The 18,305-nt window shown below is 45.9% G+C and overlaps 1 protein-coding gene across 1 annotated transcript in view; it reads left to right on the forward strand.

The window, feature by feature from the left end:
• CORIN (corin, serine peptidase) overlaps positions 1–18,305 on the forward strand; it is a 1,570,916-nt gene that overhangs the window by 1,292,478 nt on the left and 260,133 nt on the right. The window contains exon 13 of the mRNA XM_085642146.1: positions 221–328. Coding sequence (XP_085498272.1) covers positions 221–328 — 108 coding nt within the window. The remainder of the gene's footprint in view (positions 1–220; positions 329–18,305) is intronic.

Genomic DNA, 18,305 nt, shown 5'->3' on the forward strand with positions numbered 1-18,305 from the left:
TTAGAAGAAAGCCCAGGGCTGGGCGAATTTGCTAACACTCTACATTATGTACAATTCTACAGTGCCTGCCCTATTTATTCTGAATCTCCATGTCTTACTATTTAGTGCTATCATATCTCCAAATTTGCATTCATAAAATTGATTTGCCCAGCATAATACAATTTGCTGTTTTTGCGCGCTATGAAAATTTGCTGAAATGCGTTCTCCTTATCCGTTCTAGAATGCTCGCCCAGTCACTTCAAGTGCCGCTCGGGAAGATGTGTTTTGGCTTCCAGGAGATGTGATGGGCAGGCAGACTGTGAAGACGACAGCGATGAGGACAACTGTGGTATGTACACCAAAAAACTTTCTTTCATTGTTCCAGGATTAGGATTCGTCAGTAGTGACTCGTGACCTCTGAAAGAGTTGTAGCCTAATACTTGAAGTAAGTTCTGCGGAACTAGGAAAGTGAGCGACTCTAGGGAGATACAGAGAGATCCGCCCACCAAGAAAAGTTTGAAAAATATGGCATTCGAATATCATATATTTTACATAGATTTTCTTAAAAGCAATTGTTCTGCTAAGTCAATGAAACCTATTGCTCGCTAGGGTTTGGTGCCATGCTTTTTAACGGGTACAATGGGTGTCCCCTGAATGTAATTGTGTGTCACCTTTTGGCAAAATTGCATGCTTTATAAAACCACAAATCAATCAATCATTTCCCAGTAAGTACTCTAGAGTTGAAGGATTTTGTCACAGGTGCCTGTTATGACTGGAATTACCTGCAGTATGCCAGCTCCAGGAATTTTTCATGGGTGCCCCGGATGCTAAGTATTGCCTGTATTATGCCAGGCCTGCATTTTGCCACAGGTGCCTTATATGCAAGAATTACCTCTACTATGCCCCAGTCAGCATTTTGCGATTGGTGCTCCTTGTGGCACGCACTACCTATATGTAGTATGTGTTTTATCATAGGTGTCTCATATGTCGACAGTTAACTCCAGTATACTTAGCCATCACTGGACACTCTGTCTGATGGCTCATGCCTGGGCCTCCATGCACCTGCCATCAGACAGATGTCATTGCTTACCTAAGGCCGCTAGATCCTTACTCTCATCAATGGTTGGTAGTTTTATTACACTAATTATGAGTAATAACCTAGTAGTCGCTTCAAGAATAAGTAGACAAGCATTGGCAATGCCAATAGGTCTGGTTTATTAATGCACAGTCAAGCCACACCTAAGTACTACAAATCTGTCTAGGTTAATGACTGCCCACCTCCTTCTCTTCTGTGCTGCTGCCAGATAAAAACACCAAAAAGGATCTAGTTGTCTAAGACACTTTATTAGCATTACAATGTCATGTGTGTGCCCCTGGAAATTCAACCTCGGGCTGCTAGTTAAATAAACAAAATAATCACAGCTATGTGGAGGGCAAGCACCTTTTTGTGGATGCACACAGCTTTTGCCCGACCAAAACGTACTCCGGCCACAACATGTAGGCGGGACCAAAGATGCTCTTTAGCGATGCTCACATGATTGTCTGGCAAGCCGGACTATAAAAAAATGCAAAGAGGACAGGGTCCGGATGCACATCAGAGTGAGCCATGACCAAGGGTATTGTAAATCCTTGGTTTTTGGGGACAGTCACATAATTTAGTACCTTTTCTCAGACTGATCCGTTTGCCCCAATATTTATTGCACTATGTGGATATGCAGACAACTGGCTCAGAAAAATCTGTGGATCTGCCCAAGAAACCAGTGGACTCACTCCACAGCTGACAGGCTAAATCAGAGCAGACCATGCAGTGAACAGAAAAATGTAGAAAGAGAATGAAACCGCCTTCTACTGGGCAGAGGCAATCGCACAGAATTCCTTCAGGCAATCTGTCCATGCCTCGTAATCAATGGCAGTCTCTGATAGGCCAGGAGCACGTACAGACTGTCTGGGGGCAGGAAAGAAGTCTTAGACCCCACTCACAGCCTTTACCTTCATAAGCCGCTGCTGCCTTTATGCATAATTAAGCATTGGAGAGGCTCTTCTCTGCTCAAGTTAGACTGCAGTGCAAACTGTCCCGGAAAGAATGTAACTCATAAAATGCTGTTTGCATAGCACTTTTTGCCCTAAGTGGGATGGGAATGCCCACTGTGCCACTGGATTCAAGCTAGCCTGGCTGATGAGAGGTAATATCCCGAAACTAGTCCCAGGATGCTTGTTTCCGGTTCAGGAAGCACCTGGTTTGGCAGTTCGGGCTGGACTGTTCTCATGAGGCACAGGGTCAAGAACGATTTGCAAATGGCTGGGTTAAAACTGGAATGGCATGGTAAGCAAAAAAAACGATGGATTTAGGCCAAGATCTCTGTACTGGGTGAATGTATGACATTGTTCCTCATTCTGTCCATCAATTGTTCTTTTTGCATTTGTCACTCCGAGTGGGACGGGTATGCCCAGACATGGGTTCTGTGCTCTCCATGCCACTGGAATCAAGCTATCTTGGCTGAAGAAGGGTGAAACACCAAAACTGGTCCCAGGATGCTTGTTTCCGGTCCAGGGAAGACATGGCTTGGCAGTTCGGGCTGGACTGTTTCCATAAGGAACAGGGTCAAGACTGATTTGCATATGACTGGGTCTAAACTGGGGTGGCATGGTGAGCAAAAGTACAATGGATTTAACCCAGATCTTTTGACTGAGGGTGAATGTATGATTTATTCAGCATTCCGTCCATCATTTGTTTGTGTAGCCTGTTAACTAGTGGCATAGTTTATCACTTATGAAATGTATGTGTGTGCTCAAAATCCAATGTAGTAAAAAGAGTCAAAAATGACCCCTTTTTAGGTCTCGCCTGACCCAGCGCATGCGCTTGTCTGGCGAGACTTATTGAGAGGGCTCCAAAAAGTGCTACCAGCCCAGCCTAGAGCTACAGTGCATGTGTGTGGTCGCGCGCGCCGCGCTTGACCGCGATTACTTTCACTTTCGCTGCCGCTTTGATGTTTGATCGCGATCACTTTCCCGGCCGCACGGCCGCTTGGCATAGCCAATAGGTCTCGCTTTTGGGACCTTATAAGTATTTAGTTATGCGACTGTTGCATAGCTAAACACTTATAAGGTCCCAAAGGCGAGACCTATTGGCTATGCCAATGCTTGGTTAAAAGTATTGCTGAGCAGCTCCCACTCATGGTGAAATGCTTCATTAGGATGATACCTCTGACCTGGTCCTGCGAATGTACCTCTTGAGCACGTACCTATTCTTGCTGGAGCACGTTAATAATGCCTCTTGCGCACTGTATGCAATATTGGTATGTTTAAGGCCCCCTGTAGACTATGCAAGCTATGGTTATCATTTACCATTATCCTAGAACATGTGTCGTAACTGACATAATTTTGACCCTTCTTAAAAATATTCTCGGGAAGAACTCCCCAGGTCTGAGAAGATTCCATCTGAGAATACTCGTGATCCAATGCACATGTGGAAGGAGGCATGCAAGAGACAGCAGATCTCCGTCTTTTATTCACATTCGCAACGTTCCTTTATTACAAACCCTACCCCTTAAAGAAAGTGAAATAGCAGTGCCGAAAAGTAACAACCATTGGCAAAGCAAATATGCCTCCTAGCTACTGGGCACCAACACACTGTATGTATTTTTTGGCCCATAAGCAGCCACCTTCCGTGTGTGTGCTTGCACAGCGTGCGTCTTGTAATGTAGCTTCAGATAAACATAAGAAACTCTATTAAAAAGTGGCCATCGTGCATGGGTACGCATGTGCAGTGGCCATCTTTTGATGTAGTTTATTATCGCTTTTGAAACTCTATGCCACTATATATGCACAGGCAGCTATTTTGGAACAGTTGACTTTTCCACTGCTTGTGAAACAAGTCAACAAGCACTGGTGAAGTACCCCAGCCCAGCTAGCAGGACGTGATGAGGTGGGGCAGTGGAAGCGGTCATCATCCTGGATTGGGCTGTTTGGGGAAACATTAAAATAGTCAGGGGGCGCAGAACTGTGGAGAGGTCACAGATGGGACTACTTAAAGCCTTATGTAATCTTCCACGAATTGCCATGGCTTTAGGCGCAGCCCATCCAGCCACTGGCAGCAAAACAAAGTGCTAGCAGCAAGTGGATGAAGGGAGCGGAGCAAAATCTCATTCATTCTGTATTGGTGACATGAGGTCCCCTTGTGTCTGTAGGAAAGACCTAAAAGAGGGCGCAGGGGAAGCATACAACAGTCCTTGGGGATGCTGTCTGGTCCCTCCAATGATCACAGCTGTCATGTGCACAGTAGAAGCTGTTTGTCATGAACCCTTTCAAAGCTTTGCTGTAACATGAGCTGCCACAAAGCGCTGCGTTGTCTTGTGGATTGTTGGGAGGCACAAAAGTATTCCCGCGATTCACAACGAATCATAACCTTGTGAATCATAAAGACATGTGCAGGTCACAATGTAATTTTTATGACATATTGAGATTTGGCTTTTCGTCTTTACAAAAGTCTCCGACTTTGCATAGCACATGCTTTTAAGGATGAAAGCTCCCATAATCCAGAACGTATATTTCTGTACATACAGAATTTCAAATGAAACGTTATTGCTGGTAACAGGAGTTAGTGGAAAAACTAGGAAATACAACTGATGCAGTGGTTTAGCATGCAGTATCATTAGATGCAGAGTTTCTGAGAACAAATTGGCCTGGTCAAAACTGCAGGAATTTGTCCTGGAAAAGTGCACTGAAATTGTGGAAATCGGCTGAAGTACACAGATAACCAATGTTCTTTCTCTCACATTAGGACATTACTCAGAATGTGGAGGACATTTTAGATCCCCAAATTAATGATATCGATGGTGCCAGTAATTATGGATGCATTCATTAAATTAATGCACGGAATTTTATGCTTCACTTAAAATGAGAGCCCTGGTCTATTTCTACTTACAAATTCGCCAGCGCTCCATCCCCATCAACCTGTTGAATTGTGGCGGACAGCATCTGCAAGACAATTCCAGCAGTCAGTGCCTTGACATTGACCCTGCTTCTGAGAGTAATGTTGTTTCCGAGGGACAAGCAAAGCTTTCAGATCTCAGAACCAGGAGCTTCTGACTCATTTATATTCTTCACAGACAAAAGCGAAACAAATTCATATTAGATTTATTCAGACTCTCTAGCCTCTCCCGTTTCACCCCTTCCAACTGCTCTCAATTACCTACGCAAACCTCTAAATTGCCTTACCATCCACATCGCAACACTGCACTCAAACTTTACCAAGAAATCTACATTTATGTATTTGCACGGAAGCGATGGCCTGTGGTCGAGTGCTGTCTAGTACAGTAATCTGCTTCTAGTGCCCCTTTGGTAGTAGGAGACCAGAGGGCATATTTACAATGAAATGGCACTGCGTGGCGCAAAACTGTCATTTCAGAAACGCAGGGGTGCACTGTATTTAGAAGAATACTGCGCACCCCTGTGTTCTCCCCTGCACAGGCGCATAAACAGCAGCAGTGCGCCAATTCAGGCACCCTTGCACCATGGTGAAAGGGTGCCTGCGTTGCAGGGATGATTGTGTTTGTGCACAAAAACAATCATTAATGGCATTCTGCTCCTTCTACGTGTCCTGATCAAAAAACGAGGAGAAATAAAAGTATTTCTCTTTGTTGCACCACTTTAACACCTCCCCTGGAAAGGCATTAGTTTTTGGCGCTGCCTCAGATTTACGAATCCTTGTAATTCTGGGGCAGTTTAAAAAAGCCATGGGTGTTGCGTGGGAACACCCAAAGCGATACCCATGACACGTGTCTTTAGAGCAGAGTACTGTGTGAAAGAGGGACATATTTACAAGGTTGTGTAAAGCCACGCAAAGTGGCTTTGTGTGGCCTTGTAAATATGGGCCAGCACACAGTGCCACCAAGCATCAAAAAAAGTGACGCTCCGGTGGCAGGAGGGGCTTGTAATTATGCCCTTGGGTTTTAATCTGCCTCAACCCACTGATAGATACCCACAATTATTGTTCTCATCACACATAACAACCTGACTTTCTCTTCATTGGCAGACCTGACTCATGCACTGTAGCTAAACAATAACACATCAGTCATACACCCACAAAACTGATGGTGGCCTTCATACACAGTATGATCTGCAACACTCATCGTCCCACATCCACACAATAAAATGACTTCCCATGCTCACCTTTCAAGCCTGAGTCAAATTAAATTCCTGCGAAGTGATCTATGAGCCTATGCACTCAAAAAGTGCACTACCCTCAGAGGACATGAAAACATAAACAAGCTCTTCTGCAGAAGACAATAGAATGAACTCCCTCTGTATCTCAGGTTCTCTCCGTCACTACAGGACTTCATAAAAGAGGTAAACCCAGCTCTTCTTCATATTCCTGCCACCATCTGACTGACTCTCTCTTGCCTCTCTTCTTCTACCTAGGCACACCATACCATGACCCCTCAGCTCTCACTGATAGGTTATTGTGTTTGCACCTTGCTCATACTAAAGAGTACTATGACTTGCATTGCTTCCCCTTGGGGCGATGTTCACAATATAAAAATACGACCAATAAAATTATTTAAAAAGCAGATTTTCAGTTAACAAAATAATGTGGCAACTGGTTAATATAATTTGATTAATGGAACCTGAAAGCCAAACCTATTTTGTTTACTTGAAAACGTTAAACTCAATCCTTCCTTTCCCCCTATCGCCCTGAGTAGAATTACCGTGGAGAGACAAAACTTGTAATTAAGGAGGGGCCCTGTTTCCCAGGCCCTACACCTCACAGTAGTACCAACTCTTGATGCCAGATATCATGTGTCTGTCCTCTAATGTGTTGAACACCTCCACAGCAGCTTCTGTTTTACTGTTTGCAGCTGCCTAACCCTATTGTCAAAGATGGTCCTAGCCAACATGTATCCATGACATCAGAGGAGCCTGCAAACAAACAACAAATATCACCTGCACGTCAAACCAATTTAGACTTAGTCATTGTTAAGACTTAGGGTTCCCTCAATGAACATGAGTACCTACTGGGGAAAGTTGTTCCTATGTTGCTTATAGGTTTTTATTCAGTCATAGACATTATTTAAAGCGATAACTGAGAGACAATGTGGACTTTTTTCTTTGAATCTTAGTCTGCAAACCTAAATAAAAGATGGGACACATGAGTACTAGGAGGGCTATCTGTCCCTACCAATGGCAAACAAACCATGTTTTGAGAGAATATTAAGGGCCTGATTTAGAGCTTGGTGGACAGGTTACTCCCACACAACGGTGATTGATATCCCGTCCGCCTAAATATAAATCCCATTACGTCCTATGGGATTTATATTGGCACCTGAACGCATAGCTTGCCACTTGCCTGTGGACCCCAGTTCCTGCTTGTTCCAGACTGACACCGCAGCTGCCCTGGTTTTCCCACTGGGGTTTTTCCGACTGGGATTTCCCACTCACTATTCTTCCCACCAAAAGAGGCCCTGCCCATTCTAGGACCTACTTAATGCATGCCGCAGCCCGACCGCGCAGTGGCTGTGCTGCTGTAGTACCAAACAAGCACCAAAGGCGTGCCTCTCGGTGCCCGTCCGCACCTGGACCTCTCCCAGCGCCACAACCCCTGGCCCTGCCATCCTCCGAAGATACACCATCGCTGAGCTCTACACCCTCGACGCCGCAACAAACACTACACCCTCGCCGACTGTCAGGCCGGTAGTAGCCGTATACTTCAGGCAGCCACTAACCTTGCTAATCGACCGGCAGGAACGATGACTTGTAGAGAAGTCTCTACTTCACCCGTGTGCAACCCCACGCTGATGCCCGCAAACCAACACCAGCGCGTGGGAGAGGCACACCGGGGGAAAAGAGAGAATTAATTAAAGAAGATCTTGGGGTCAATGTGGTGTCTTCTATCAGCAAACGGGTGGAGCTATGGGTTTACTCTCTTAGCAGGCTGCAGAAAGGAGGAGACAAAAAGATAGTGGGTTAGGGAAGATGAGGCCACCTACTCTCTTGCCTTTTTCTCTCTAGAGGTCCACTATGTACCAAATGAGTTCAGTAGTCCAGAAACCCCCAGTCTATGTAGTCGTTCACTTCACGGCCACTGGCGATGTTGGTAGTCCATTGAAAGCGCCCCTGCGCTATCCGTGAGGAGTCCTTTCCGTGCACCCACAACTACGATAGTTATCCTCACTATCGTTATTCCTTAGGCGGCACACACGCGTGCCACGCGTTTGCTACGAAGATACCCAATGTAAATAAAAGGCGGCTGAGTCTTGCAGCACAAACGCGTTCCCTGCGTTGGCTGCGAAGTTTATACAATGTCAAGAAACAGCGGCTGAGTCTTGCAGCACAAACGCGTTCCCCGCGTTGGCTGCGAAGTCAACCTGAGTCCTAAGCAGTTAACTCCACTGCCTCGGCAAATGTCGTGGAAGGAGTGCTCCCGCTCCTCCCACCGCGCCCCATCTAATTACCTGATTTTGGCGCCCCCAAACAAGGATCGGCAAGACGAAGGAACAAAAAAGGGCTTCGAGGAAGTTCCGTCTCAGGCTTCGTGACGACGGGTCTCTGGTTTGCGGATTTGGACGTCGGCGTGCGCTCGTCCTCCAGCGGGGATCACCATCCGCTAAGCGCCGTCTTCGGGTAGTTCAAACGGATTGTCAAGCCCCGTTCCCACAGAGGGGGAGGGTCTTATAGCGGCGGTCATGTGATCGGCACTGCTTCCTGTACTCTTGAGCTCGGTGTCCCAGAGTCTTCTGGGAGCTGTAGTTTGGCTCCTGCTGCACATTCCTCTGCTTGCAGCGGAGCAATAGCTGGGGGCGCCGGTCTTCCTTCCGGCCTTTTTCAGGTGTCTCGCAAGGATCGTGACACCGACCCACACTCCACAGTAGGACCTTTCACCTGCACCCACTGCCACTTCTCCTGCCACTGCACGCACACCAGCCCACCGACTAGCCCCACCACACCACAGACACCACCTGAACAAAAACACCCACTCACATACGCCCTTCTCAACACACGCTCACTACGCAAGCAATTCTACTGAATTACGGGACCTCATCGCCACCCTCGCTCCCGACATCGTCTTCCTCACTGAAACCTGGCTCAACCCCACATCCGTCACAAACATTGCCACAGCGATCCCGAATGGATATAAAATCACTCACCAGGACCGCACCAACTTGCCAGGAGGTGGAACAGCTATCATCCACAAAGAGACCATACAGTGTACCACCACCACCGACAACCCCATGGAACATCTCAACGTCAAGCTCCCACGGACGACAAGACAACCATCAGAGGCCCTTTCGCATGCCGACCCCCCGCAGGCCCGCGCTGCAGCTTCTGCAACACCATTGCAGACTTCATTGCTACCCTAGCATAGTCCAAGTACTACATCTTCCTCGGCAACCTAAATTTCCACATAGAGAAACCCAATGACAAAAACACCGCACACCTTCTCAACAGTATGAGCAGCCTCGGATTGACCCATATTATCCACGACCCTACACACACCGCAGGACACACTCTGGACCCAATTTTCACCTCTGGCCACTGTGTCAAATACAGCCATGTCACAGAACTCACATGGACTGATCACTTCATCGAGCATTTAACATCTCCGGCCACAATACTGCCACCCCGAAGATGACCAACCCCCCCCACCGGAGGTGGAACAAAACCTCAGAGACCAGCTGGGCTAACGTCCTCAACACCTCCAACCCTGCGACCGTCACCAACCTCGAACAGGGAGGGAAAAACGTTAATGCCTGGATCACCATTTGTGCAGACAGCATCATCCCTATCAAGAGCAACATCCAGAGAAATCCTCCAAAAAGACCTTCCATGACAAAATTACAACCATATGCAGAAACTTTGAACACCAACCCACACCTACAGACTTCCTTGACGGATACTCCACCACCGTAACTGACATGAGCCACACATTCACTACCTGGAGCATGCTCTCCACCTAGGACACCACCTTCACCACGAAATCTATTCAGTAGGGAGCTCCGACAGACCCATGCCCGCACCACATCTTCAAACTCGGAAGTCAAAGGATCGGCCAGGAACTCACCACCCTACTCAACACCTCTATCGCCACAAAAACATTTCTCAATGCCTGGAAACATGCCGAAGACATACCACTAATCAAAAAACTGTCTGCCGACCCCAGCAAACTCAAAAACTACTGGCCAATCTCCCTGCTCCCATTCCCAGCAAAGGTACTGGAAAAGATCATCAACAGTCAACTCATGACACATCTAGAGTAGAACCATCTACTCAATGCCTCCAAATCTGGTTCACGCAGCAATCACAGCACCGAAATCACCCTGATCACAGCCACCGACAACATCTGAACCCACCTCGACGAGGAGAAAAGCTGCTTTTATCCTCCTCGACCTCTAGGCAGCCTTCAACACCGTATCCCACCACATACTTTTCGAAAGACTCCACCACATCGGCATCTAGGGGACGTGCTCAGAAGGATCACCTCCTTCCTCACCAGAAGAACCCAGAAGATCTACCTCCCACATTTCACCTCTGAACCTAAGAAGATCACCAACGGTGTCCCCTAGGGCTCATCTCTCAGTCCCACGCTGTTCAACGCATATATGACCCCGCTGGCCAACATCGTCAGATCCCACAGTCTCAACATAATTTCCTACGCAGACAACACCCAACTCATCCTCTCACTCACCAACAACCCGACCACCACCAGAACCAACTTCCACAGATGAATGGCAAACGTCGCTGACTGGATGAAGAACTGCCTGCAGATGAACACAGACAAGACGGAAGTACTGATCTTTGGCAACAGCAGCAACACAGGAAACGACTCCTGGTGGCCATCAGACCTAAGATTCGCACCCTCTCCCTCCAACCACGTCAGAAACCTCGGAATCATCATTGACAAAAAGCTCACCATGAAATCATAGATCAACACCGTCTCCTCCACCTACTTCCTCACTCTGTGCATGCTACGTAAGGTCTTCAAGTGGCTACCCCTACACACGAGACGCACCGTGACTCAAGCCCTAATCACCAGCCAACTGGACTATGGCAATGCCCTCTACAGAGGAATCGCCACACACTTTCTACAGAGACTTCAGACCATACTGAACACCACAGCCAGACTCATCCTCGGCCTTCTCTGACGAACCCACATCACACCCCATCTTAGGAAACTCCACTGGCTCCCCTCACAGAAGAGATGCTAATTCAAGCTGCTGACCTACGCACACAAGGCTCTACACAACCAATAACCCACCTACATTAACCACCTACTGAACTTCCACCAATCATCAAGAATACTACACTCCACCTCCCTTTCACTTGCCCATTCTGCCCGCATCTACCGAAGCAGAAGTGGAGGATGCTCCTTCTCCCACCTCACAGCAAAGACCTGGAACAACATCCCGGCGCACCTCTGAAATTCACCTCAAATCCGGAATTCCGAATGGCCCTCAAGACCTGGCTGTTTGAATAAGCCTCCGGGGCTTTCAAGCACCTGGATACTCGATCGGGTGATTAGCTGTGCTTATAAATCCTGATTGATCGATTGATTGCTATTTCGGTGGACAGGATATCCATCACCATTGTGACAGAGTAACCCGTCTGCCAAGATCTAAATCAGGCCCTAAGTCTAATTGAGAAGATATATTTCTAAGCACTATTTCTAAGACATGCTCACCCTATCACTCCATTCGACCTCTTCCACCGTGATACTCATTCCACAAGCCACACACTAACTCACATTATACTCCAATATTTCCCTTCCCTGGTTACCACTCTTATGTTGTTTTGAAGTCTCCAGTGGGGCAGAAGATGTTTTGAAGCTATGCATGCCACTTTACCCTAAGGGTATGGGCTATAAAGAGGCTTGGAGTTGTTCACTGGATCCTGTTATGGAAGGGTGGCAGGATTAACTGAAAATTACATCGAAATGGAACAGACGCGGTTAGTGGGAAGATAATGGCATCAAGTAGATATTGTCTCTGCTGAGATCCACGGTTTCATAAATGCCTCAACATCCATTGTTAAAAACTTAGACCAGGCCTTAGACAAAAGCCTAGAAACACTATAAAAATTCTGATAATTAAAAGGGTGCACCAACTTTATAAACCCTGTTCTTTGGTGAACCAGTAAGAGAAGCGTGCATTATTTGCTGAATTAATAAATAATTCCCCAACAAAATTGGTTAAAATATCATCAGCTGACAAGCTAGACAAGGTCCCAGGGACATACCAGATAATGCAGCCACGGGCGTTGGTGCTATCCTACCAAACAGGCAAGGCACAGATGCTTTATCCTGCAGAATTGCATGTAAAGTTGAAAATGCTTCCTATTGGATGCATGAAGAAAGACTGATGAATGTATCTGACACAGAACTGGGGAAACAATACATATTGATACATTTACTGGGACATGGCCACCCACACTTCATGGAAAACAACCTAATGCTAAGTGGATGCTGATATAGACGTTGCGCCTGTACTACCAAGCACTCTGCATTTTCCCAGCGACTTATGTCTCTGGCACTTTAACTGCTCAAAGTCCAAGGCCCCAGGCCATGGACCTTCCCCCCACAGTGGCGAAGTAACATGGAAAGGGAAGTAGAAATGCTGGCAGCTTCACAACTGGAAAGCTTTACAACTTGGGACCTTCTAGAAAACATCATGAACCATAGCCTGATCCCTCTGAACCTAGTGCCAGGATCATAATATCCAGAATAAAGGGACAAAAATTAACTCAGGCAACTTGCTCCATGCAGACCACCCTTGAAGCTGCTTCACATAGGTGAATTCAGAGGCTACTGTAAATGGGAACAGAAGTAGGCACCGGTCAGGAGAGGCCTAGCTGGGCCACTGCTGAGAAGAAATAGAATCAGATCCCAGCCAGAGGTGTAATTCATTTTTTACTAAAAATCAGTTAACAAAGCGAGATGATTTTATTCCCAAGTGGGTTTACAACATAAAGAGTGTGCCATTCTTGATAACTTCTTCTAGGGGAAGGTGCCCACTTTTGGATTCCTTTTAGCAGCAGTGCTTGTGTCCAACCCAACACTTTCCGCAGTAATGCAGCTTGCATGGTATGTAAGAGGGAGAGAGAGAGCGAGAGAGAGAGAGATAGATAGAGAGAGAGAGAGATGCCTGCAAATAAAGGATACATGGCTACCTCTGAGGGAAGGGATCATGTATTTTACCTGAAGACAATGAGGATATGCCAAGTTTACAAAAGTGCATTGGCACTTGTGCAGATGTCATACTAATATTCGCATCACAATTTTTGTCTATGCCTGGCCACAGCTCCCAGTCCAAGTGCCTCATATAGCAGCGAGCCTTACTAACCACCTGGAGAACGTCTTCGAGAAAATGAAATCCCGTTGTTAAAGACAGGGAACCTTAGAGCACTGGTATGCCGTTTACCCTGAGGAAGGAGAAATGTCATGTCGCTGGTATCTGTGACAAATCATGTGGTATCTCAACTCTGGATGTGCTTGTTTATATAAACTGCCATAGAAGCAGGAGTGGTGTTGCTTTTATTTGGGTTAATAGTTACAAGTGCCATTTAACAACCTACTACATCAATCCTTTCTTCATTGTTATGATTAATAACATTTTATACAGCGCTTCATACCACATTTCTGCATTGCGTTTATGATATTTAAATGGTATCTGACGTGGTGATGGCCTTTTGCTCAATATTCTTCTTCTTTGTGTATAACAATTTTAAAACGCCCCACCAAGCCACCAAGTAATAACTTAGTCGTGGGTTCATGCTACTCCTCAGGAGCCTGGAGACACTTTTTGTGTCACAGCTAAGGCCCTATGAGGTAGTCCATATATCCAGAGCGTAAACCACTGTTTACGCACCGGTCAGAACTACAAGTTGTTAGGAATTTAACACATTCAATAATTATCGGATGTGTTGAATATCTTCACCTTCGTTAAATTTAGCAGGGAAAACTATATGGTATTTACGGTATCGTGTAGATTTTGGTGTGTTAAACACCATAATCCGCATGTTATTCCCCAACAACACGTAATGGATAGTACTTATCACACTCGATAAATAACATAACCGTGGCATCGTTATATATCATGTGTGATACATAGCACCTATACTCGTAATCAGGGCCTAAGACAAATAGGTGACTTCCCCACACAGCCTGCTAAGAACAATCTTCAGTAGGTTCACAAACTCCTGAACTTGGATCCTTTATACAAGTCCAGCAAGTGCCGGGGAATTTAAAGCCCAGGGGTCCCGCTGTCGGTAAAGTAAGGCCAGGATTTCACATCTACCAACCCTATTTGAACGGCAAAGACCCCAGTCTCAAAGGTTGAGCAAATGAGGGCTGCGGGCCAGAGCCTGAAGGCTTCCAGACAAAAACACCCAGGGTCACAGCCAAGTTCACACGGCTAGAAATGGCGTTTGGTGTGGAAGCCAGCATCCAGGTTACCACTGTTTATCCATCGCATAAACGTAATGTTTATTGCGGCTTTTAAATGACGGTTCGGTCTGCAGTTTATAGACCTCCAAAATAAAAAACATAATAGCTATCAATGAGACTTCAATGGTGTTACACCTGAGAATTTTGTTTTTCTGAATAGAATAAAACATTGTCTTTCTATATTTTTATGCATAATTTAGGAGCATGTTTCACTAAATGGTATAATCATATACCATTTGTAATAATAATGCAGTTTATAAAGCGCATAACTACCTCACATGAGGTGTCCCAGCGCTGGAAGCAGGTTTCCGCACCCTACATAACACTTTCAAACTCTCGAGCACCAAGCTCCAAAAAACCACCTTTAAAGTTTCTTCCTAAAAACCTCTTCCCATCTCACTTGATGAACCAAGAGGGGCAAGGCGTTCCTCTGCTGTGGTGCCAAATAGCTGAAAGAGCTCCCACCATCTTTGGAAAAATCGCCAGCCCCTCCCCTGATGATCCTTAATTCCTAGAAGGTTCTTACGGGTTCACTAGCCACTGAAGGTATCTCGGCCCTTCGTTAGAAACAGCTTTGTGGCAGTTACACAAAGCTTTAAAAGATGCTCTCTGCTTTACTGGCAGCCAATGTATTTTCCTAAGCACAGCCCTAATTGAGGCACACCTTGGTAAATTCAATAAGAGGCGCGCCACAGAGCTTTGCACTCACTGGAGTCTTTTGATTCGTCGCAGAGTGACTCCAAGGTACAAAACATTGTAGTGATCTAGTCTTGAAATAATCAAGGCCTGAATAACCTTTTTTTTGCCAAGCAACACAAAACATTTTCCTGCCACTGCCATGAATTGACTATCAAACAACTTTTTATCATCAAACCAAACCAAACACCAAGCATCTTAACTTTAGGTTTGGGGGCAGGAATTGGACCTAACTCCTGAGGCCACCATGCAGTGGACCAAATATCTGCTTGATTGCCCAGGGTCAGAGCCTCGGTCTTCCCAGCGTTGAGCTTGAGACAATTTAAGGCCATCCACTTAGAAACCTCTGCAAGGCAGAGACACAGGGCAAGGCAGAGACACAGGGCAAGGGCCAAGGGGAGCGAGTTCTGTGGCAGCGTGATGATAAGCTGCTTGTCATCCGCATAGGAGATGATGGTGAATCCATACCGCGCGATGATCTATGTTAGCGGTCGCATGTACACATTAAACAAAGTTGGGTTCAAACATGAGACCTGAGGCACTCCTGGTTTCAATAGGAACACTTCTGACTGATAGGATTATAAAAATACTTTAAAAGTACATCCTTGAAGAAACGAAGCCATCCAGTTCAGCGCTTTGTGGCCCACACCACAGGTCCAGAGCGCCTCTATTAGGATGTTATGGGACACAGAATCGAAGTGGTGCTGAGATCTGAGAATTGGGTGTCTTTTGAGATCTAGTAGCAACAGCGCTGCAGAATCACCCGCATCCAAGATCTGGCAAATAGCTTCTGTCGCCAGCAGCCAGGCCGATGCTCCACTGTACAAGGACCGAACACCGGATCGAGTCTTGTGCAGCAGTTTGAGGCTCTCTATGAAACTCGACAGCTGTTTGATAACACATTTTCAGTGATCTTGGAGGAGGCTGGCAATAACGAAATCTGATCCATTTAAAATTGTTGCACAGCGCTACTGGTTCTTTCAGTGACGTTTTGTACTGCAAAATGAGTTGAACATAAACAACGGTGGCTGTTCATTCCCTTTAAAATATAATACTTTTGTATAAAGTTATTGCACAAAGCAGTTTTTTTTTCCCGCTTTGTGGCTGGCGCAGTCTACGTCCCATAGCTGCCTGGCCTGATGCCATGCCCCAGCACTTGCCTGGATCTACTGACTGTTGCAGGGATCAGGGTTCATCTGAGATGAGCTGGCATCCGCGTCATTTCCTGCTCTGTAGTACTCACTTGGTGCGAGTTGGCAAGAGTGACTGCAGATCTTTCGACTTGGGGAGGTGGGCCTCTCTATAGGCTCTACATGAGATGCGTTGAGTGGCATCTACCTCGGCAGGGAGTGGATGCTTTTCTGTTTTTGGTGGATTGGTAGTTTGTTTCCGTTTGATTCATGTAACAGATGGCGCCATTTAAGAAGGTACTGAGGCAGGTGAGTGTGTGTGGGGGAGTCGCGTTACAGTCTTTGTTCATCGATGCCAATTTCCCCGTGGGTCTGGCACTATTGTGCTAGAGCACAGTGACCCTCCTTGAGTGCCAGGGGACAAATTCACCCTCCTGTCACCAGTTACACCGTTTTGCCAACCGACAAAGTGCCTAGGTCGTTTTCAGTGATTGCAGATGTCGCAGTAGCTGTATGTGAGGATTCTTTTATTTTCAAACTTTCTTCAGTATCTTTGATGTGGAATATTTCACCCAAAATCCTCAGTGAGCCTCACTGAAAAAAAATAGGAATTATTATTATTATTATTTTTTTTACAAATGTTAATGGGTGCTGTGATTAGTTACTTACTCGCAATTAGTTTGTCACATTACTCGTTACATTTCACATGCAGACCCGAGTTATTTCTTGTGATTCTAGTGGACTATTCAGGGCTGCTGAGCTACATATTTCTGTATCTCAAAGATCTGCACACTCTTATCCAAACTGTGAATTCCTTTCTGCACATTCCCTTCCACCCAATCATGTTTCCAAGTAATGATTCCGTCTAAAATATGGCCGTGTGAATTCAGTCATTTTTCCTAAAGGTTCGCGAGCCGTAGTCGGTCTGGACAACCACTGGCAAATAGGTCTGGCACTGGCTGCCTGATGATTGATGCCAGTGCACGTTCTGTTATGTTTTAGCAAAACTTTATTGCTGGAGAAGTGGCTGAGCCCTTTTCAAACTAAAAATAGCAAGCATTTACAATGCAATAGGTCTCGCTGTGGCATTGTTTAAAGCTTTTAGCATTGTAAATGATATTGTTTTTTATATATTTTTTTTCTAAAAAGTATACAGTATATATTATCAATTATGCACCATTAGACTGGAGATGACACCCCACAGTCTGCCGGAATACCCCTGTCCTCCCGGTGATGCAGGCTGCATTGTGGCGCTCTAGGTAAAACACACCTCTACAAACATGATATCATGCACGGCTTTAAGTGGGCCGGGTCCTGCCGGTGCTCACCACCGGCAGTTGTTAAAAGCAGGAGCCGAGACAGGTCCGTATCGGGCGCTCCATTTTCGTCCTCAGTCTGAGAATAGAAAAAAAATCCTAACTCTGCAGCAGTTCACTATTTCTGATGTAAGTTTTATTTTTTTTTGCAGTTTAGTATTGCTAAACTGGAACTGCTTTACGTAAGCACCAACAACGACATCTTCATTTTATTTTTTGTAGGCACGGAGGATTAAGTAATTTGCCCAGAAACTTCATGTAATTTTTGGTAGGCACGGAGGATTAAGTGATTTGCCCAGAAATACAGGATATGAAGCCCACGCTAAAACTGAAACCTGGTTCTTGAACTCCAAATTTAGCAGCTGTAGCCATTACGCCACAAGCTCGGGGTGAGGGGTCCTTTTATTGAAAACCGAAATATGAGCCACACAACACGTTTTTAGAAAGCCCCTGTGCACAAGCACACCTGGGTTTATGCCCCCTGCCATACAGGACACGAGCTGGCTGTTTTTATTTTTCCAACGGTTTTTGTGTGCGAACTGCTCCGGGCTGAGGCCATTCTGTGTTATAGTTGCTGTTTGTTTTGCTCTCCAGCCCACAAAGCTTTTGGGCCTCGGAGCCCATAGGGTTATACTCTCATTTGAGCGTTTTTAAACGTGTTGGGCATATTCCAGAAGTACAGCCAGTCATTAAGCAAGGCCGCTAAAGTTCAAATTATGATTTATGGCAAAAATCCCCCGATGCACAGCC

Source organism: Triturus cristatus, chromosome 2_2 (assembly GCF_964204655.1).
Source record: "Triturus cristatus chromosome 2_2, aTriCri1.1, whole genome shotgun sequence".
Classification (NCBI taxonomy): Eukaryota; Metazoa; Chordata; class Amphibia; order Caudata; family Salamandridae; genus Triturus; species Triturus cristatus.